General features: G+C 35.3%; 1 protein-coding gene across 3 annotated transcripts in view; it reads right to left on the bottom strand.

The window, feature by feature from the left end:
- Syx1A (Syntaxin 1A) overlaps window positions 1-24,773 on the bottom strand; it is a 483,435-nt gene that overhangs the window by 415,554 nt on the left and 43,108 nt on the right. For all 3 annotated transcript variants that reach the window (XM_090369620.1, XM_090369618.1, XM_090369619.1), the window contains exon 2: window positions 18,119-18,196. In XM_090369620.1, coding sequence (XP_090225746.1) covers window positions 18,119-18,196 — 78 coding nt within the window. The remainder of the gene's footprint in view (window positions 1-18,118; window positions 18,197-24,773) is intronic.

The raw sequence follows: 24,773 nt of genomic DNA, 5'->3' as shown, positions 1-24,773 counted from the left end.
ATTATACTTAAGTAATTAATATATTTTGAATTTTAACAATATTTTATGTAAAATTATGTGCTTTTTGTATTTTTAGTAGTGGCATAACTGAAATATTCATTCATTAAAAATCAAATTCATTCAAATAATAAAAGAAACCTGCTGGTTTAGAAAAGAAAAAAAAAACCCTCTTGAGGGTGTGAAGTCATATGTGAATAAAATTAAAGATTCATAAAAAAAACATTTATGATAATACAGCATTAAAGTCTATCCAAAAATAAAAAAACATGAATAAAAATTTAAATCTGTGTTAAATGCAACATCAATTCAAACCACGTTTCTCCAAACCCATTAAAATAATAAGCAAAGGAAGAAATCATCTTCCAAACATTTACATTGTAATGTTTTGAAGAATAATAGTAAATTCTGCGATTCTGTAAATTTAAGAAAAAGATAGAAATTTCACAAAAACTTGTGGGTGCTAGAAAATTTTCTCCCATATTTGAAATCAGTATGAAACAAGTCAGGTAGTATACACATTGCTTTACATTTCAAGACAAGTTTCATTATCAAATGACATGGGTGAAAGGAGATAAATACTGCAGGGTGTGATCAAGAAGTTCCAAGACTGACTTTGCATTGTGATAATGCAGGAAGTTGCTGTGTCACATTCTGTTACTTATCTAGACATAGTGATCACTACCACTTAGTGGTTCCTTTATTGGAGATTTTTACCCTTTAACCGCCATAAGACCTTACAGTTCAGTCTCATCCTTTGCAGTTTGAAAGGGCCCCAAGGCCCACCTGCAGGTGGTACTTCCGATTGTGCATTGTATAATGCATTGTATATGGTATACTTCGAGACTGCTGATACTTAAAATTCTGCATCGTATCAAAATAACATTTCACATAGGTGGCCTCAGCAATCCGAATATGAAGAACCTTTAAGTTACATGAAACTCTCATATTTTGTTCTGTTCCCAAACTTTTACACTGAAAAATTAAAATAACAGTGAGTTCATTCAAAGAATTTCCTTATAAAAATGCCTTTAAACCAGTTACTACTTTTTTTGGATTTATGTTTATATATCACAGAGGCTCATTAAACAAACATTTTACCGTTTGCTGGTGGGAACTCAGACTTAGTGCCCTTATTGTTTAAATTTTTCGATTTTTGCATTGTGTCTCAGCTATTTTCAACTGACTACAATTGGCAACACTGATGTTAATGTGATCACCATTCTAGTGCCCCTCTTGTCATTTTTTTCTGGATTCGCCACTGGTTGCTGCTGTGCATTGTAGTCTATGAATGCTTCAAGTAAGTGACCTGAGAAGTTCAAATTTCATTTCACATTGCAGTTTATGAAATCATACAGTTTTCTGTATGGGCTGTGTAATTGAATACATTTATTATTTTATTTTTTTTCTTTAATATATTTACAGGAAAAACTATATGGTAATAAAACTTTTAGAAATTCAGTAATGCCAACTGAAAAATAAAAAACTATATTTAAAATAAAGATTCACTTTTTTTAGTTTATGCTGATGACAGTACCACATGAAACAAAATTTGTCACATAATACATGCCTAAACTTCGAGGGTTTAGTGTCAAACATTGTTAACTACAAAACTGCTTTTTTTTTTTTTTTTTTTTAAGAGTTAACTTTAGTTTTACTTTATGCAACAATGCATATCATATTATATTTCAACCAGGAAAATGTCAAAACTGATAGCATTAGAGGCAGATGATGGAAGAAAGCAAGCTTATTTAGCATCAGCCAAAAAAAAAAAAAAAAAAAAAAAAAACTTTGATTTCACCCATCCATTCACTCCAAAAGTTTGTCTAGTTCAGCTGCAAATTTATTTATGCTGTCAACTTCCACAACAACAGATGGAAGCTTGTTCCAGCACTTTTTCTTGGTTAATTACAAAAACATGAACTAGGAAATGATTTTGTAGTTAACGTTGTTTGACACTAAACCCTCAACTTGCTCTTACATGTTTTTCTTTGTATAACTGCTTGACCAAATTCCTTTCTATTTTTCGACTTGATATCCTCTCTGTCAGATGATATGGTAGTATACTACCAGTATGTCGTGGGCTGAGGGCCAAAAACACCTTTCCATTTCATTACTACCATACCTATGTTACTTTATAATGCAATAGTTTCATCCATTTTGAAATTTTTAGATAAAACATAACTATGATTTAATTTCCAATTACAGCTCAGTGTTCCCACAAAGTGAGTTTTACATTTCAGCAATTTGCACACAAGTTCTTCTTTATACTCCGGCACGACCACCAAGTCAGGGGAGTTTACAATAAATCATCCATACAAATGTTAATCGTATTTAGCAGTCACTGGCTTTAACCCTGGTCCACTCAAAGAGTGCATGCTACTGCACTCAGGCTCCTGACCACTCAGATACTAGTATGATAATTATCCATAAATAACATTCACCCCTCACCAACAATAAATACCTGGTACATCAAGGATAATACAACTTCTGAAGACACTTTTATTAGGATCACTTTCCTTTCCACAGCAGAAGCTAAATTCATGTCCATCAACTATTGCTGCATGTGTGTGTGTTTTTCCTGGAATATATGGGTATCAATCTTTCTCTCAGTCTATCCATCAGGGGTGCAAAAGTTTGTGCAGGCAGTCCATTTTCTCAGTATTTTCATATTACTGGAACGAATCTGACTTTAAGTTTGAAACCATTCTCTAACAACCATGTTCATATTTTGTTATAATAAATAGAATTTTTTTATACCAGAAATCAACAATTTTTAGTAGTCTCATTAACCCCATCACATTAGCAATTCAAGAAAATATTCAATTTCTCACAAATCTGTATTGTTCCACTTATGCGATTTATGCAAAATATTGGGTGAGCTCAGTGACTGAGGTAACATATCTACAACAATAGGATTTGTTATCTTATTAGTTACAAATAGCTAAAACACATACACGCGGAGTTTTAGTTATATACTCTTCGGATAAAGAGTGTCTCACACCATAATCATCACTTACTGTAAATCAAATTACTCTACATGAGCAATACTAACTGGCCCTCAAGTAATGCTGTCCAAATCATCAGAATAAAGACAAGCAGCTATAACACCATAGACAGTTGCTAGCACAATACCTGTTCTGGATATGCCAGCAGTAAAGATTTTGGTCTCTGGTGAAAATGTATCTTGAAGAAAAGCATCTTTACCATCAACGGAACCAATAGCAGATTTGTTTTCCTTGAATTTTTTTTAGGAAACACTTCATCTAAAAATTCTGAATTAGCACTAACAAAACATTTGTCTGATGAACAGCTTCACCATATGACTGAAGAAATGTAAACATAAATATAAAAACTTAAATTGTAAACATACACATGTAAAGTAATTGTGGAAAGAGACAGGCACAGGGCTTGAAAAATTTAGTGCTGGCTCACAAGTTTGCCAGATTTCTCACTAGTCAGATGTCAGCCTGGGTAGAGTACCATAGTTGCCTAATATATCATAGTTTGCTCAATCCCAAATATTGTCAGTTTATTTTTTTTTATTGCTATGGTTAGCTTTTTACCCTATATACTGAAGCAAATACGTTAGCTACTTATATATTTAGTTTGTTTATCAGTGATATATGTCATTAGCATTTTAACAATAGATACTGTTTTATTATTTTCAGTGACATAAGACCACAAGTATGACCATCATCTGTATGCAAGCAATTTAATCCATAATAACACAAAATATAGTGGTGCATACAGCAATCTCTTTATAAAAGGAAAAAAAAAAAAAAAAACACAAATAAATCCATGTACACCTAAATGTATTTTTTCCCCTCTTAGTACGATCATACCACTTTCAGAGGCATTACATTTATGCCCTTGAACATCTGTTTTTTGCACTGAAATATCACTTGTCTATGGCCTTCTCATTGTGATAGGTTTAAATTATGATAGGTGTGGTCCATTTCAATTGATCATCATTAAATCCACCAAACTTTCATTTTATACAGATATGACCTGAATTTAATTATTTATTTATTTTTAATCAGGTTCATCTGGCTGAATCGCCATTCAAATAGAGCTATAGATATAGGTAACAAAGAGGAAATTTTCAGGAATTTTGAAAGAACAGGAAAACATTCACACTGCTTTTGCCAGTAATCCTTCAAAGACAAACCTTCAAAAACAAATTTAGAACATGCTTTGAACTCATCTAACACTTTCTCAATTATCTCCATCTCTTCTTTGTTGTTGACTGGAGAAGGAACTTATAGTGAGATACAGGAGTTATTATTTCACGATTCCCAAAGCTCTAAGGAAATTTGTGGCTAAGAGAATTTATCAAATACTGACATACCTGTCAATATATCATCTGTAACTTGTTCATTTATGACCTCTATTCCTTCCTCTATTTTATTTGTCTATTTTAAATTTATTGTGTCCTTTCACAATTTCAGTCAGCTGCACATCATTACATAACCCATTCATGGATGTTGAATTTATAAAATGATCTTCCATAGGCCCTAGATTGTATTTGAGTTCTTTAAGACTGGCCAGTGTCTTGTTAATCTGAAACTGCATTTGGTTTATTAGTAACTCAGGCTTCTGAAAACCAAAGAAAATCTTCAATGGGGGGGGGGGGGAGACATGCAGAAAGTGGAGGGTTCTAAGGAATCTGTCATTTTTAAATGTCCTCAATATGCCTTTTGCTTTCATGTTCTTTGCCATAACTAAAGTTTTTGAGATGTATGACTAGAGGTTTCCAGTCTTGAATGACAGCTTTAATGGATCCCACTTTGCTAGCTACCCAACATACACTGTTTAATTTGTTAACTTCACGAGGTTTGTTGATGGCAGTTTTATAGTTTCTGCTAACTGCTTTTGCTTTTTACTGGATCTGTTATAGAAACTAAAAATTGCAATAAGGCAGTGATTAATTCCCTCAGTGTATGATACTACTTTAAGTGATTTGAAAACACTTAATTCCAACTTATGTGCTACACAATGTAGAGCTGTGACATGTTCTACACAATCTGTGATTTTCCTTCCCAAACCACTAACAACCTCCAACCATGGAAAGTGTGCCATCTATTGCTAGTTTGACAAGAGATTTTTCTTTTCTCTAATTCAAGTGGACCTTCTTCAGTTCTTTGCCAAAGCTGTCTAGGTAGCTTGAAGCAGTAATATTTTCCAAGGGAGCAATAGCTAAGAACGTCTCTTTGATACTGCCATCATTTACGTAAAATGATAAATAAATCTGCAGCCACAGGAAATCCAATGCAGGATGGCGGCTTCCTCAACAAGTCATATTGAGGGAAATGGACCATAATTTGCCACACCAGTCCAATGTAGATTGGCAGATCAACTGTATTTAGCAGTCAGGGGTTTCTAACCTATCAGTTGAGCCATCTAACAAAATAGAAATGAATTGTGATGTGCTCTGATATCGGCAGCAATACTTCCCTTTACATAATAGGATATGTGGTGTATGAATTCTTTACACTGATTGTTGTTTGTGTATCCGTTCCAAAATCTCAACATTGAGTTTGTTTGCTAATTCAACAAAACTTCATATCAGTGAATGGCTTGTTTTTGGCAATGTATTTTGATGTTAAAACATATATATTGCAATGAGCAAATATTTTCTCATCCATCTTTTTAACACGCTTTGCAATCGTGCTATTTTCTGGATGTTGTTGTAGTATGGTTTTAGGAGCATCAGCGACTAAGGCCACATTGCTCCGTATATACTGTCTATACGATATTGGTGAAGATACACCATAGTTTACCCATAAATTAAACTACGTATGTAGTGTGAAGGCATTGTTTTTAATTGCATCTCATATTGTGGCTACTTTCTGTAAATTGAGTGAGTTCTATGGTCGATTTTCTGTTTGTTGGATGAAAATCCCAAGTTTCCGGGAAGGGGGAACCACGCTACCCTCGCCAGATACCAGCTAACTCAGGCACATTGTGAAAATGGCCCATAAAAACGCCTGATGTCGACAAAGGGACTCGAAAGTCTTTTCCACCCATGTGGGAGGACGACAATTCTACCAACTGTGCTTCCAACAAGGGCTGTGTCCTTGAGCATTTAATAATTCCATGCACCTAATTCCATGCACCAGCTGGCCTGACAAATTGTGCAACTTGAAAGTTTCATGTTTAAAAGGTTCCTTGATGCCAACAACTACACGTGATGAACTGTCACACAAAACTTTGAGTTGTGGACAAACAGAACACCTTGCCATACCAATTTCATACTGAAGCAGAGGAAATTCCTCTTTACACTTTAAAAGAAATTTCCGTTTTCCACTATTCAGTGCATTAACTTTAACTATTGTTGAAGCTGTGCAATCATTACATGAACATAATCTAGAGCTATCTTTCATTACACTACCATCCATTTTTTTCAGTTCTAACAGGTATAAGCATCACTTTTATGAAAAAAGTCAAACAAATGCTGAGAGTAAAAACATTTAAAACCATCATACAAGTTCTCAATAAAATAAAATGCCTAATTCTTCACACATTAATTATATTCGTAAGCACATGTTAATTACATTAGTATGAATTCAGATTGGTGAACGAAATGAGCAAATGATGTCATATGATATAGTGGTAACTGGGAAAACAATCGAAATTCATTTAGGTTGTCTTTTTTTTAGAACCAACATAAAGAAATTATATACAGCAGGCCCCCGTTATAACGCGGTTCACTTTACGCTGATTTGCTACAACACTGTTCTTATATTATAACCCATATTTGACTATAACACTGTCACAGATAACTATAACACTCTTTTACAGATTGCATTTTTGGCATATTTAACGAAATTGATTCATTTGATGGAGTCGATAGCCTGAAAATGAATATCAAAACAGCATTAAAACGTTTCCCACACCGACTGGAGAAATTTTCCCATGCTCAGTGATATTTTCTCGCACGCTAATTTAATTGCAGTACAGTGACTTGTTACGTAGTTATGAGATCAACATTTTAAAAAATGATCAAGTATATTGCTTGTAATATTTGCGTTATATGCATTTATCCGAAGTCTAGTCATCACTCAGTACAGTATTAGACATTGTGCGTAATGGACAGTTTACTTGAACATTGTATCATAATTAATACAACCAATGCAGTTACATTTTCAGAGAGTTGTTAATGGCGGATAAGAAAGAAAAAGCAACAACATCTGGGCACAGTACGAAGACTATAAATGTAAGAAAAAGATTGAATTGGAAAATTAAATTATATGTTTTGAAGCGAATCGATCCGGTCAAAGACAAGTGGATGTGTGCCATAATTTAGGACTTGCAAGTTTAACTGTAAGAACAATTATAAAAAAATAAAGAGTTAATTTCAGCAGCAGGAAAGATAGCTGTTCCATTGCAAGCAACTAGGGCTAGGCCGGCTATTATGATTTTATTGAAGATAATATCCAATGCAGACTTCAGTTAAGTTAAATATTAAAGATATAAAAAAAAGAGAGAGAGAAACAGAGAGATTAGCCAATATGATGATCTGAAGAAAACTCAGCTAAAAAAAAAAAAGTGGAACCATTTAAAACTAGTAAGGGCTGGTTGAATAGATTTAAAATCCAGGGAGAAGCCACAAGTGCAGATTAAGGAGCCAAAACTTTCAAAAAAGAACTTGTTAAAATTATTGAAGAGGGATATTATGTGTTATACTTCTCAACAAGTTTTTAACATAGATGAAGCAGGACTTTTGTGGAAACGAATGCCTAAAAGAAGTTTCATATTGAAAGAAGAAAAACATGCCAGGTTTCAAAGTGGCAAAGGATCGGTTGACTTTATTGTTGGGTGGTAACACTGCGGGGGATTTAAAATTAATACTCCTTTTAGTTTATTTGGAAGAGGGCCAAAGTTAAATCCAAAAGCGACACATTTTTCATTATTAAATTCATCAATTAAATTAAACTTAAATTCCAATTTTAATTGGAATTTTAAGTTTAATTTTGATACGTAAGTAGTTACCACATAATTATATACGTATGTAATGCAGAATATTTCAATATTAAATATTTTGACCGACATTTGTGCATCTTTTCACTACCGTTTATTATTGATTAGGAAATATCCTATGGCACCGACCGCAACTCACAAATACATATGTTACCTTATGGGAATGCAGTGCTCATTTAGCGCTCTGTTTTTCCGGAACAAATTATCAGCATTAAGCGGGGGTCACCTGTATTTTCGGAAATAAAATAAAATAATAAAAAAGAGTAATAATGCTTTCTCAACATTCCAAGTTGAAATATCTATTAGCAGTTTAAATTCTGTATATTTCACCTTTGGTGAAATATACAGAATTTAACCATTAACAGTGGATATTTAAACTTGTCACAAAATCAGGCAATTAATAGTGGACATTGGCCTTGTTACGAAATAAGGCAATTACCACTGTCTGCTAAAAAATTATATATGATTACCATATCGTGATTGGCTGGCTAGTTTGCAGTATGCCTAAGCATTAACTGTAAAATGATGCAGGGGTACCATATCCTCTTACTGATCATATTTAATTAGGATAAAAGCAGTGAGATAATCGATAAAAAGTATTTATTTTTTTTCCCATTGGCATCAAAAAAGTAAAGCTCTTGAAAGAAAAAAAAAAAAACTTGCAGAATGAAATTTGCTTACAATAAAAATGCTTGCTTCACACAACTGTTCATGTCTTTATTCACCGCGACCTCTATTGTAACTTCCAGTTACACCTGACAAATACAGGACTTACTTTTATTCTCAATAATGTTTTTCTAATTCTGCTTGGACTATATTAATGTGTGAATTTTTATTAATGTATTGTATTAATTATTTGAAATTACTTTTGTAATGAAAAATTTGAAAATTAAATTTTTTTTTACACATGTAATTTTCAATTAAATGAAAATACAACTTTTATTAATTCTATTTAAATTTAAAACAAAAATACAAACATAAAATGTAGACATAAAATCATCATTTCCATTTTCAAATTCATAAGGTTGCAAAATTAAGCCTGCACATTTTTCTATATAAAAAAGGTACTTCAACATTGCACAGAACAAATAATAGCATATTAAAAAAAACAGATTCCTAATAACATATTAATAGAAAATATTTTTTCCTAAACCATTAATAAAATACAAAACCATGTTAGACATAAAAATATTTATGTTCAAATTTATGTCATAAAAAATGATTGCGTAAAACTGGCTTTAAAAAAAAAAAAGTACAAAATAGATGTACCAACCAACACTGCCACAAGTAGTGTTATTCTACTAAATGAATAATATCAATTATGCAGTTGGAAGCAACCGGCTGGCAGCACAGTAAGTACTAGCAAGTGTCAATGTGTTCCGTTATTTCACTACACTTCTAAAAATTTTTATTATTAGCATTAGTAGAGGCATTTGATTCAAGAAAGTAAGCTTCTACAGCATTAGCCAAAAAAAAAAAAAAAAAACACATTCCCATGGCACTCAGCCACTCACTCCTAACATTTTTCTAGTTCTGCCTTGAATTTATTTAAGCTATTAACTTCCACAATGACAGATCGAAGCTTGTTCCAAAAATCAACCACTCGATGGTTAAAGGCAAATTTCTGCACATCTATTATACAATTGTCTTTCCTCAATTTAAATTTATGCCCCTCAGGTGTGTAATCTAAGCAAGAGGAAGAATCCCATCAGCATTGAGCTTGCTGAAACCAATCAAAGCTTTAGACACCTCAATCAGATCGCCTCACAGGTGCCTTGTCTCCAAATGCTGCAATTTACAGAACTTAAGTCTTTCTTGGTAAAAGAAACCCTTTGTTCCACTCACTAATCTTGTTGCCCGTCTCTGTACTCTTTCTACCAGCTCTACATCTTTCCTAAAACAAGGCTTCCAGACCTGCATGCAGTACTCAAGGTGTGGCCCGAACACTGCATTATACAAGGAGATAATCACTGTATCCCTACTAGCAAAATTCCTGTACATCATTGACAAGACCCCAATGGGCTACTCTTGTAGCCTGTTTACACTGCTCAAAAAAACTTCATATCTGACTACACAATTACCTCCAGGTCTTTTTCATTCTCCACTACCTGGAGCATAGTATTGCACAGTCTGTATACTACTCTGGGGTTACTGCTACCCATATGCAGTACTTTGGATTTGTCAATGTACAAACTTCAGTTGCCACCTCTTGGATCATCTGCTCAACTTTTCTAGATCCTGTTGCAGTAGCGTACTCTCATTAGCAACCCTATCAACCTTCATACAGTCCACAAACTTGGACATTAAGCCTGATATACCTTCATCAATATCATTGATAAATAGGGAAAACAATGATGGGCCCAACACAGAACCATGGGGGCTCCATTAATAACATTAGTTCATGAAGAGTGATGTCCATTGATTACCACTGTCTTTTCCCACTCAATCATCCCTTTATCCATAGCAGCAACTTGCCCTTAATGCCATACTGCTTAAATCTGTACCATAGTCTTCCATGTGCAACGGTATCAAAAGCTTTCCTAAAATCCAAGTATCTGATATCAAAATTATTTTTTGCATCTAGTTCCTTTGTGTCAACATCATAGTATCCAATTAAATTGGTCAGACAAGACTTCCCCTTAACAAATCTATGCTGTGTGTGAACTGTAACTGAAGTCTTGTCTAGATGATCCTGCAGTGCTTCTTTAACCAGTAACTCAATTATTTTCCCAGAACAGAAGTTAAACTACTTGTGTAATTACTTGTGCCACATTTTGATCCCCTTTGTGAACTGGGGATAAATTTGCACATCTCCAGTCCGTGGGGACTTCCCCTAAGTTCAAAGATGCTCTCATAATCATGGCTAAGGGTTTGCTTATCCCTTTGCTACCTTCTTTAATATAACTGGATAGATCCCATCCACCATCCAGGTGCCTTTCATATGTTTAACTTCAACAATTTCTCCTCTACTTTCCTCTCAGTTATTACAAAGTCATTAAACTCGCCATTTGAGTTTGATAAACTTCTGGCTCCCACTTCCCCACAGAATTCCTCATGTGTGAATATAGATGCAAAATACTCCAGTTCATCAGCTACCTGAGCAGGATCATCAACAGTTAAACCATCGATATCGAGTGGACCAATCTGATTTATCCCCTTCCTTCTACAGTTTACATAAATAAAGTGGTCTTCGCTGTTTTTCTTTTCATCCTTTGCCAAAGATTTCTTCTAATCTACCTTTGCTTGACTAACCTCCTTTGTGACTTGATTACAGACTAGTTTATATCTACCATAGGCTTCTGTTTTTTTTTTTTTTTTTTTGATTTGGTAGTTGTTGGCGCATCGGCTTCTGTGGCCATATTGCACCTCCCAAGGTTTTTGCATTACTTTGATCCAAGCCCGAGGCGGGAATCGAACCCGCGACCTTTGGGTTGCCGGGCAGGTACTTGACCCACTCGGCTAGCCCGGTCGGCCTATAGGCTTCTGTATCACCTGATAACTTTATATGCATCGCATGCATTTTTTCTTCTCTGCCACAAGTCTCATCAGTTCATCTGACATCCATTTAGGCCTAAACCTTGAACATTTCTTAGTTGGACAAAATGCCTAGTAGCTTCCAAGGTTACTTACTTGAATGCTTCCCATTTAGAATTTGCTTTTGGTAACATCATCAGTTAGTCCCAATGTATAGAATTGAAAAACTGTCTGAGACCACTGTAGTCACCTCTAAGAAAACAAAAACCCTTCCCTTTACCACTGATGGAAATTACAACTGAGTAAATTCCACAATCTGATTTACTGACCCACCATTTCTCTGTACAGTTGTTCATTATATTCAGTCATTTTGCTTATAACACACTTCCACTCTCAATTTTGCTTTCCCAGTGCTAATGTCACACCAAACTGACAAACTGTCCACCCGTGTCAACTGGATGCACTTCCTTATATTTTATGCATTTCTTATCTAACAGAATAACTCCCACTCCATGTCTATCCTTTCTGTACTCCCCAAATTCCAATTCTGCATTCCTTATATCCATGTGACACCACACCTCTGATATCCCAACAATATCTGCCTTTGATGTCTTGATCAGCATCTCAAATTCCAATTTATTTACTATACTCCCTAGGAGTGGTGTACATGCAAGTATACATGCACCTGTTCTTACTCTTAGCTACCCTAAGAGCCCATGTATTTACTTGTTCTATGATGACCCAGCAGTCCTTGAAATCCCAAGCACCTCTTTCCAGGCTGCTGCTCATTCCAGCACTAAGTTAGAAATTTTCTCGTGTAGACAAATACAGTGGAGTCCCGCTAATCTGAATGTCCGCCTAATCCGAACACGTTTCGGTTGGCGGAGAGGAAATTTTTTAGTTTGCAAAATATACGTTTTTTGTATTTTCCTGTTAAATTTAAATGGTATTAATGGCACAAAACATTTAGACTTCGTCAAAAAAATTGTATTTTATTTTATTGTAGTACTGTACTAATACAAAATTAATACAGCAGTGTTTGACATGGCCTATTAAAACTACAGATCTATATTTACACACCAAAACAAAAAGTCATTTTTCAGAAGTAACAAACTATTGGTTTCTTTTGATGTAACAATGAAAATCGGTTAGAAGATGCTATGTTTCGCCACCACTTCATAAACATGTAGTCTGCCGGTGTAGCGCTGGGATGTTGTTCTAAGTAGCGTAAAGCGAGGTAGAGGGCTGCTGCCGCGTCTGCGTGAGACACAAGTTGTTCCGCAGTACCAACCAGGCTCGTCATCACTCCTGTCATCATTCTGATTGGAGTCTTCTTGGGTGACAGCTGCCACGATGTCCTCATCCGACAGGTTTTCGTTACCTATTCCATCCGCCGCAATCCACTCGTTAACGTCAGATTTATTGCTTCCTCGCACCTGGGAATTTCCTGTACAAGCTGAATTAATTGTTCTGTGTCATTGTTTTCGTCAGAACTATCGACAAAGCTGAGAGAGGGCCATAATTTCTTCCATGATCTTTGTATGGACTGCTCGGTTACATCCTTCCATGACTCAGCAACCCAATATACATCTTTTAAGTTCACTTGTTTCATTTTCTCATGTAAAGAAAGTGAATTGGTGTTATCTTCTATCAAGGACCTAAGATATTTCTTTCTGTATGCAAGCTTGATAGACTGTAACAACCTCTGGTCCATGGGCTGTAATAACGGTGTTACATTAGATGGTAAGAAAGCTGCCTTTATATCCCCTGATGTCAACTTGGAAACGTCTGGATGGGACGGCACATTGTCTATGAGGAGAATGGCACGATGTGGCAAATCATTTTCATTGCTGAAACGTTTCACTGCTGGGACAAATTGATTATGAAACCACTCAATGAAAAGCTGTCTGTTCATCCAAGCTTTTTTTTTTGACTTTTGTAATGAACTGGAAGATTGTTAATGTTCATATTTTTAAAAGCTCTCGGCTTCGCTGATTTACCGATCATCATCAAAGGTAGCTTGTGATTTCCTGAAGCATTACTACAAGCTATCAACATCACTCACTCCTTATTCATTTTAAAACCTGGGGCACGCATTTCTTGTTGAGATGCTTGACTTTGTGGGCAAAGCCTTAAAATTTAAACTTGTCTCATCAGCGTTATATATCTGCTGAGGTGAATAATGGCGATACCAAATCAGCAAACTCACCCAAATATTTCTCTGCTGCAGCATGATCAGCTGATCATTCCTCCCCGGTGATTGTTAGCTGGCGAATCCCATGGCGCTTCTTCCAGCGATCAAACCAACCGGTACTCGCACTAAATGATTCATCACCTTTCATTAGTTTGTTGAGATTAATGGCCTTTTCTCTAACAAGAGGTTCACTTAGGGGTTCCCCTTACTCTTTCCTGAGTGAACCACGTGAATAAGACTTCATCAAGCTTGTCAAACGTTGAGGGCCTTACTGTTTGTCGATTTTCAACTGATTTTTCTGAAGTAGAGGTACAAAACTGCTCGATCTTTGTGCGGTTTTTTTTCAGTCAGTTATGGTCAGTTAGTCAGTGTGGCCTTGCCCACTCCAAACCCTATTGCCAATTTCATTGCACTTTCACCCTTGTCCAGCCTTTTCAAAACTTCCAGCTTATCTTTCAACGTACACATTGTATGTTTTCATTTCGTGGCCATTGTGGCAGCAGACTGAACTAAACTAAACTAAACTACAATAATGTAGAGCGAAGATTTAAACATTCACGTTTAATGCACAATGTCGCGTGCAATGAGTCATAGCGTGGAGGGGGAGGGTTTGTTTCCGGTGTGTCACGCTTGTGTACAAATGCTAGTAGGCCTACTATACATTCATTCCTTAATAAACCAGACCTGTTTTACTGCTTGCTTTTGCATTATTGCAGTTATTCTGCTAATCTGAACAGGGCTCAATCCCAATTAGTTTGGACTAGAGGGACTCCAGTGTATGTCAAAATTTTTCAACTCAAAAGCGTACCAAATCTTAACACATTTGCTGCATGAAGAGACAACATTAAGCAGGCGTGCTTAAATCATTATGAGTAAATACTAGTAGAGGGAACTGACAAACTGCAAATGTTGAGGAGGAAATACTTCATGCTGTGCATGTATTTCCTACCACAAGTATCAGAAGGTTATCAGGTCACAAATGTTTCAAATGCAAGCATAAGGAAGGTAATCATAGGAACAGCAATTGTATCCATTTCTCAGTATGCCTGTACAAGAACTGTTGCCACAAGTTATCAATAAATGTGGAAACTTTTGTCAGTGGCTCATTTTGTAATGTATATGTGATCCTCAATTTCTCAGCCATGTTTTGGTTACAGGTGAATCATGCTTTCCAAGAAATGGACTTCAACCCTTGAAACACTCATACATATGCTGAAGAAAACATGATTTCAGTACTTATTATCAACGTAGCCTTTCCTTTCATGTTTAGTGTGGCGTGATGCTCTTTGGGACAATCTCAATGGTCCTTGTCTTTTACCAGCGGGGCATTCAGGAATGCAATACCCACATTTTCTGTAGAAGAATTTGTGGGAACCTACCTGTTGTAGTTTGGTTTCAGGCACAAAAAACAACTTAAATCATATTGTGCCATTATGTACTATGTCTGTACAAGTATGACTTCCATGTTGTGCAGGCCAAAAAGCTACAGTGACTCATACAGGAAACCCTTCCCTCCACCTGAGGTAGACTAACTACAGCCTCCACTGAAAAAGCCTTCAGAAATTCCTCCAGTCAACAATGGAAGTAACCCAGGCCTCTCTAAATGAGTGAGAAGTATATTAGGAAAATCAATATACTGTAACAGACAACTTGTGGGAACTGTTGGAAAACAGAGCGTGTGGCTTATGCATGACAGTGCACCAGCCCACTTTTCTTGTTTAAAAGTTATATTTAAAAAGTTATTTGCAACTTTTTAAATATGCAGCATACTCACCAACGGATTGGTAGGAAAGTTCCTGTACAATGACAACTACAATCCTCCAACCTGACACCCCTAGATTACTTTGTGGGTGTGGAAATCACATTAAATATATGGTTTATTTTTTGTATTATCATGCAACATGAACCAAGAAACTGCATTCTGGAAGCTGATGAAACCAGTAGGAACAAGCCAGAAGTGATAAGACATGTAAGTGAATTATGGATTCAGCATTCTGAATGCTGCACTGAACAAAATGTAGTTCACTCTGAATAGCTGCTGTAGAAACTTACTTTTTTTTTTTAAAGGTTTCTTTCAATTTCTTTTCATGTTTTATAACTTTGATTAATGTTTGTTTTCATTTCCAGGGCCAATACCTTAGAAATGAAAACCTTTAAGCCATGCTTATAGGAACTTTTTTCTTTTTTTTAGCTGCCAAAAAAAAATATACTTTACATTTTTTCCATGCAAACTTTAAACATTCATTTGATTTTTTTTGGCACTGTTTTATGTTTAGCTTTATTTGTATTTGACAAACTACCATTTTTCAGTTACCATAATCGGTGTACAAAATTTCTGTTAAAACAACTTGACTGGTTGTAAACTCAACTGTTATCTCAAACAATAATAACCTATATGCAAATATACAAACTTTATATGGATTAATCGACATTCACACATGAGGAGTTATTCAGCAAGGGGAATGCCAGAGGTGTATTCAACTCTAGCAGTAAGCTACAGAATCTTGAAATAACTGGGAGTAAAGTGGAGGAGAAACTGTTGAAGATAAACACAAGAAAGGCACCCGGGGTGGATGGGATCTATCCAGTTATATTAAAGGAGGCAGCAAAGGAAGTAAGCAAACCCTTAGCCATAATTATGAGAGCTTCCTTGGACTCAGGGGAGATACCCATAGACTGGAAATGTGCAAATGTGACCCCAATTCACAAAGGAGGATCAAAGGCTGACACAAGTAATTATAGACCTGTGAGCTTAACTTCTGTTCCAGGAAAATTAATGGAGGCACTGGTTAAAGAAGCACTGCAGGATCATTTAGACAAGACTTCAGTTATAGCTCAGACACAGCATGGTTTTGTTAAGGGGAAGTCTTGCTACTATGATGCAGTCACAAAAGAACTGGATGCAGGGAATAACTTTGATATTATATACTTGGATCTTAGAAAGCCTTTTGATACTGTTGCACAAGGAAGACTGCTACACAAATTGGAGCAGTGTGACATTGGAGGCAAATTGCTGCTATGGATAAAGGGGTGGTTGAGGGGGAGAAGACAGAGAGTGGTAATCAATGGACACTGCTCATCGTGGACTAATGTTATTAGTGGAGTCCCTCAGGGCTCAGTGTTGGGTCCATTATTGTTTTCTGTATTTATAAATGATATTGATGATGGTATATCAAGCTTAATGTCCAAGTTTGCAGACGATACAAAGGTTGGCAGGGTTGTCAAGGACACTACTGACACTATGCTGCTGCAACAGGATCTGGAAAGGTTGAGCAGATGGGCTGAGAGGTGGCAAATGAAGTTTAACATTGATAAATGTAAAGTACTACACATGGGAAACAGCAACCCCAGTGCAACGTATCAACTCTGTGGTACTACACTGACAGTGGTAGAGAATGAAAGGGACTTGGGGGTGGTTGTGCAGGCAGATATGAAGTTCTCTGAGCAGTGCAGACGGGCTGCAAGAGTAGCTCATGGAGTATTGTCAATGATATACAGGAATTTTTCCAGCAGGGATAAGGAGGTGATTATTCTATTGTATAAGGCAATGGTCAGGCCACACCTAGAGTACTGTATACAGGTCTGGAGGCCTCATTTCAAGAAGGATGTAGAGCTGCTGGAACGAGTACAGAGAAGGGCAACAAGATTAGTGAATGGAACAAAGGGGTGCTCTTACGAAGAAAGGCTTAAGTTTTGCAAATTACAGTGTCTGGAGACTAGGCACCAGCGAGGTGATCTGATAGAGGTGTATAAAGCCTTGAATGGTTTAAGCATGCTCAATGCTGATGGGATTCTTCCTCTAGCTCAGAAAAATCACCTGAGAGGGCATAAATTCAAATTGAGGAAAGACAGATGTAGGATAGACGTGCGGAAATTTGCCTTTAGCCAGCGGGTGGTTGGTTGGTGGAACAGACTTCCATCCCTTGTGGTGGAGGTTGATAGCCTAAATAAGTTTAAGGCTCAGCTCGACAGGTATTTTGAACGAACTGAGGGGTGAAGTGGAAGTGGGTTTTTTTTTTTTTTTTTGGCTGATGCTGCATAAGCTTGCTTTCTTGCATCAAATGCCTCTACTAATGCTAATCATATACTGCAAATATTAAGAGATTAATGTGAGAGCAAGACATTCACAGATGCTATTTTTGAGCAAAAGGCTATTAATTTTATTCATCGACACTTCTAAAGGTTGATGTATTCTTTGTATTTCCACAATATTTCCTTTTCCCAAAAAACAGTGCTTTAATTACTTGCTCATAATTACTTTATTTATTTCAACTTTATTTCATTAATATTAAACCATAGACGTGTACACAAGATTCCACAGACTGGAATATTGCATCCACATCTCTTTCCAATATTCTGTGTACGCAGCATTCCAATATTTCATTAATATTAAATCACAGATGTGGACACAATATTCAGTGAAAGTGGATATCTTGTACATACATATATAAAAAATTATTAATTGCTTACCTCAGCAAAAAATTCCTCCATAAAGCCACCCCCACGAGTGTCATCAACGTTAACTGCAACATCATCATCTCCTTGTGCCTAAAATTACATTTAATAAAAAATTAAATACACTTTGATTATTACAGAAAATTTATACAAGGGAAATTATCATAAAATACTCAAAAAATAAATAAATAAAATAAATAATAAAAATGTTACTAATAAATAAAGTATTGCAGCTCATTACTTAGTTTTCACTTTTTTTTTTTTTTTTTATAAAGTAAGGGCAGTTTCTAAAATATATATATTTTTAAAAGTAATTCAAAGAGCTACAGGGGCCTGTGGTAATTAATTATGCTGAATGGGTTGAGAAGAATGTCAATAATTGAATTTCTGCATATTATAATTTCAAGAAATACAATAAGATTGTTCTGAAGAAAGAGCAAGAAATAATGAAGAATAAAGTTAGTGTGGGAAGCCTGGAGTTGAACAGTAAATGGAGGTTGACTGGTTAATTATTCAGACGGGTTTGTACAAAAGATAGGGATTCAATCAGAAAACAGTGCCATGGAAATATCCACTAAAAAAAAAAAAAAAAAAAAAAAAAAAAAACTTGCTGCAGAAACTGGACTGAACACCTGTATAACAGAGGTGGAGAGAAAGTTCAAATACAAACAGATCATTAATTAGTCTGACTGCTAATGAATGGTCTGTCTTTTGAACACAGTTAAGTTTTAGAGACATTCTGGAGGTATGTATCAACACAGATGGGGGACAATAGCCAATGGAAGTGAATTTGCGATTTGTTTACAGTTAATAGCTGTTTGTAAGAAAAGTAATGCTAAGAGCAAAAGAAAAAGCCTGTGTTTTTTTATTTATTTATTTTTTTTCATGTAGAGGAAACAATATTTATCTAAGGTCCAGAAATAAACTATTCACACACTTTGTACATCACAACAATTTATCATGGGTATTGCCATGTGATCCAACCTTAGTAAACATGGTAGTAAACATAGTACTCATTCGTATACTTCAGAAAGTAAACTTTCTAGAATAAATTATGTTTCTCAGAAAATTTACTAACAGTAAATTTTCTAAGATCCAGAGTATACTGGACTTATACTCCCCTTCACTTTATATTAATGCCCTCTGCTTCTTGTCCTCTACTACCAGCAGAGAATATGCTACTCTCTCATTTTACTCTTGTCCCATACTGGTTTTATCTAGACAAAAATCCTCAAAATCTACTGTTGAAGCCCATAATATACAGTAATCTCTACTTTCCTTTATAGGGGAGGAGATTACTGTATTTTGAGGAGAGATTATATCGAGGAGAGGGCTGTGGTAACTTTGAAATATGGCTTCTATTTTGTGGTGATGAGCAGAATCGAATCCCTCTGTGTTTAATATGTAAACAAACTCAGCAATAACTCTGAAACCTTCTCTGTTAATGAGATATTTTGAAAGAAATTAAGACTTGAATGGAAGTGCAGTGCTTATTTCCAAGAGTAAAAGAAGTATTACATATAGACTTCATCGTGAAATCTACATTTGTGAGTTGTAAAAAAGAATTAGAAGCCTTACTGAAAGTGAGTTATCACATTGCTTGTCAAGGAGTGGTTCCACTATTGGTGAAAATTTGATAAACTCATGTGCTATTGACCTATATGAGACAATGTTTGGACCCAACAAATCAGAAAACAAATCAGAAATATAAATCAGATGCTGTTCTCTAATAACACAGTAAAAAGAAGAATTTTACTTTGCCCAGCCTATCTTTTCAATGAACTCATTCGTAGACTAAGCTGTCACCTTATTTTACCTCGAAACTCAGAGTACTGATGCCAGTAGCCTAGTTGCGCTGTTAATTTTGTTTGATATCTGTATAATAGTGAGCTGTGCACAGACATTCTTATCTGTGATGTTTGTAAACTGTGACTGATATTCTTGAAAAAAATAAAATCAAGAGCTTTTTTGTGCTTATGAACTCAACTAGAAGAAGTGTATGACATCTGTACTGACTGTGCCAAGGCTACGCAGGGTTGTATTTCAGGTGGTGTTATGAGAATGAAGACAGTAGCACCCTTCCTGTTCAAATAGTCACTGTATACTCCACAGGGAAAATTTAGCTGTGAAAAACATTCATGCAAAACTGAAAGATATTTTTAAGACACTAATAGAAATAGTCAATTATGTGAAATTTAGGGCTTAAATGCAAGGCTTTTCTGGCAGATTTGCAATGAAATGGGCAGCAACTAAGGCTTACTATTTTTTTTTTATATATACAAAAACACATTAGCTGAGTTGAGGTAAAGTGCTGATGAGAGCTGCTTTGACTTGTGCTCTGAAATTGTGGCATTTCTTACTGATTATAAAACTGAATCCACAAGACAGAATTCAAGATAAACTGCAGAGATTCACCAACTTTGATTAGTAATATAATTTACAAGGGGTTGCATGCCTTTCCAATATATTTGACCAATTCAATGAACTGAATTTATCACTTCAGGATAAAAACACAACACTTTTCATCCATGGCTAATGATAAAATCTCTGCATTCAAAGATAAAATTATTCCTTGGAGAAAGAGCTGAAGCAGGTCAATATGAGATACCTTCAATACTTTACTACATGTCTTGTTGATAAAAATGTCTGCAGACTCAGACTTACAGAAATCTATAATTGGCTGCCTCACAAAGCTGCCGATCTCTTTGAAGAATATTTTCCTGTTAATACAGAAAATTAGAGGTGGATAGTAGAGCTTACAATACCGGTCAAAATCTTAATACTGGTATTTTGGTATTTTTAATTTATGAAACCAGGATACCAGTATTCCAAAAACAAACGTTTTTCTCAATAAATTTTGATGACAATTAGATGCAATAAAGTAAGGAAAAAACAAGTACTGTAATTACTTGAATTCATGTTTTAAATAAACTTTTATTGCAATAATAAATATTCTGAAAAAAATCATTAAAATACAGTTATTCTAAAAACAAAAAAATACATATTGTTAATGCAAAGTTTAGTTATGTTTAAGCATCCACATTACCTGTCCGAATAAAGTGAGCTCTTAAGAAACATAAGCCATCAATAGTATGATTTTTTTAAAAGGAATCTAATTTTGGTACATACAGTATTTGATTAGAGGCAGAAAATGCCCTTTCGGATTCTATTCTGGTACTATTGTACTGAGATAATCGTAGACAATCTCAGTCCATATTTTCTAGGCTTTGAACTTTTTTAGAAAAAATAGTTAAAAGTATTTCATTAATTTCCAACTCAAGTTCATCTTTTAAAATCACATTGGATCAGGCAATTTCTTATTTTGGAAAGAATTTGCAGAACACAGATGTTCTGTTCAATGTTGGTCTTCCATGGTTGAATTATGTTCATCATTTTCTGAAGGAGAATGATGTTTTATTAAGCGAAGCATAATTTTCACTATGGTATTTTTACTGAGTTTGGGAGTGAGCAAAGAGTGGGGATAAAGAATAAAGCGAGCAAAGAGTGCAGTTAAGGAATTCTTCACATATATAAATGCAAAGAACAGAAGGACAAATTAGATTGGACCCTTATTTAATGGACGTGAGATAGTATCAGATACCATAGCTGAAGTTGCAGATGAACTCAACAGTTACTTTGCATCGATATTTACATTAAAAAAAAAAAAAAACCCTTGTGTCAATGAGATATTTTGGAAGTGAAGTTGAAAAAATTTAATTAATGATGTTGAAATTTCAAATGATTATTTAATGAGAAAATTTTCGTGCCTACAAGTGAGTAAGGCTCCTGTGTTTGATGACATATACCCTATAATCTTAAAGGAGGTGGCACGTGAGTGCATTGAACGATTAAGGCTAGTATGAGAGCATCACTGGACTCAGGAGAGATTCCATTGGATTAGTGTAAATTGGAACATAAAAGCGGTTCTAGGAGTGTAACGGGAAATTACTGACCAGCCAGTCTAACTTCAGTAGTAGGAAAAGTCATGGAGGCAATGATCAAGGGTGGAATTCAGGATCATTTAGATGGAAATGGAATTCTGTAGGATACACAGCATGGTTTTGTAAAGGGAAAATCATGTTTAACAAATCTGGTTAGGCATTTTGACAGGTCACTTGTGAGCTGGATTTAGGGAATAATTTCGACATTGTTTATTTGGATTTCAGCAAAGCATTTGACTCAGTTCTACGTGAGTGGTTACTTTATAAGTTTGAGCAGGCTGGAATCATAGGGAAAATCTTTAGATGGATAGCACGATGGCTTGAGGGCACCAGGCAGAGAGTTGTGATAAATGGTTATTCCTCAGATTCGGTTAATGTAAGTAGTGGGGTTCCCCAGGGATCAGTATTATCTTAAATGACATCTATGAAGGGCGTGAGGTCTAAATTTGCAGATGATGTAAAGATCAGTAGAGTAGTTAATGATTGCCACCAAGCAGAGCTTCTTCAGAGTGACCTAGATAGACTACCGGGATGGTCAGAAAAGTGGCAGTTATGCTTTAATTCAGCAAAATGCAAGATCTTACACCTGGGGAACAGGCAACCCCAAAATAACTTATACACTTTGGAGTTGAAATAAAGTCAGTAATGGAGGAACGGGACTTGGGAGTTACGAAACGGTCAGACATGAAGTTGTCCGTTAATTGTGGACAGGTTGCAACGTTGCATGGTGTTCTATCAATGATTTATCAAACATTTGCTAGTAGAGATAACGACATCATAATCACATAAAGGTGATTTTATAACTTTTATGTGATTAAATTATAAATCTTTTCTTTTTTTTTTTTTTTTTTTTTTTTAATTAGTACCGAAAAACCGGTATTTTTTGTATCAATACCGGTATTTCAATACCGGAAAAAAATGACCCGGATCCCGGGATCTCAGTATTGTAAGCCCTAGTCCATAGCTAACCCTTCTTGAGAAACCAAAACTCCTCTGTCCTATCCACAAAAGAAGAATTGATTGATCTCTTACATCACTGCAATAAAAGTTTTAGTTTTCTACTATCTTTCTTCTTAGCTAGTTTGGTACACCCTTTCTCTAATTTAGCAGACAGAGCAGTTTGTGAACTTTTGTTTGTGACAATGTTTTATGTAAATGGGGATTTGCCAAATATTATGACAAAATCAAAAACAGACTGGTGATTCAGCAGACATTTGCTGTCAGTTATCAACAATGATGCCTAATTTCACCAAAACTGCTGAAAATCTATCAACAGCTGGTCTCTCATTAGATTTAATAATTAAGACTGTTTCCTTTTTTTTTTTTTTTTTAGTTTCAAATTTTAAGAGTAGAAATAATTTTTTGGTTCCACTATAATACAGTACATACATACAAAAAAACCTAAAAAAAAGGTCCCTTTCTTAGTGTTCTGTGCCTGCAATAATTTTAGGGGATACCTGAGGACCTGGCCACCCCTCAAGGGAGTACCTCAGCCAAAAAGATTGTTAACCACTGCTGTAGATGGTTCTCACCAAGTAGATAGCTAAACAAGTTTTTATTAATTCTACTATTTATTCATAGAAGAAGGAACTATTGTGCTTTAAAATGTTTGGAATATTGTAAGGTATAGATATTAAATTGGTCATTCCTTGTTTGTTATAATTACTTTCGTTTTCTCTTTCTGAAACTAAAATATCATTGATAATGATCATTGGGGAAAAAAAAATTTTTTTGATCAACTGGTTGCATTGACTGATTTTTTTTTTTTTTTTTTTAGTAAAAATGTAGTAGTTTATAACAGGGCCATGAAGAAATATTTAACAGTGCAGGATTTATACAATACATCTTTTCTCGGGATTTTCTGTTCTCTCAGTAGAATCTAACTTTATTTTTGTTCCTCTTACTAAAAATTTATCCAATATTGGACAGTGAAATAAAAATTAAAAAAAAAAAGTTTTGCAAAATAAAACCACCATGTTACTTCAGCACAAAATAACAACACCAAGCATTTCTGGGAATCCCCACCTTCCAAATATCGGATGCAGCTGTGCGATTGCAAAGCTGCTCTGCTGACTGCAAAGCCATGGTAATACAGGCCGAACTGTTTTCTCCACCACCAGAGTTGCATACAGATTTCAGTGGATGGAGAAGACATTCTGCAATTGTACTGCCACATTTGATATTTAGCTGCAAGTCCGAAATTCTACTACCCCCTCTCTACTCGTAACAATAGAAATAGGAATATCATAAATATGCAGATATCATTTAGAATCTATATAATTTCACAATTAGCTGAGAAATATTTTACTAAAATACTAAACATATGAAAATCCACCATTTTGGATAAATGCCAGAAGTAACTCCCCTTGCTACCCCTCTAGGTACTCCTAGTTGAAAATCATGGATCTATAGAATCCTCTCATTACATCTTGCTGAAAACAAAGAAAATAAAAAGAATAAGGCAAGGAAGACACAGTCCTAAGACAAAACTTGCATGTTTAAATGGCATAAAATATTTTTAGAAGGAAGAGAGAATGTGAAAGACAATGACCTTGTCTGTGATCTACTGAGTGATCAGTAGATCACAGACAAGTTCTTCCCTGCAGATGATCAATTGGATCCCCAGGGACCAAGTGGTTCCTCTTAGAATCTCTGGATCTGACAGTAGGGCCAGGCTATTTTTCCTTTGGAAAAAGGATTCTACACTCAAAAACAGAGGCCTAAGCATC

Source organism: Mastigoproctus giganteus, chromosome 3 (assembly GCF_048544385.1).
Source record: "Mastigoproctus giganteus isolate SK-2022 chromosome 3, ASM4854438v1, whole genome shotgun sequence".
Taxonomy (NCBI): Eukaryota; Metazoa; Arthropoda; class Arachnida; order Uropygi; family Thelyphonidae; genus Mastigoproctus; species Mastigoproctus giganteus.
This window is presented reverse-complemented; position numbering and strand designations above follow the sequence as displayed.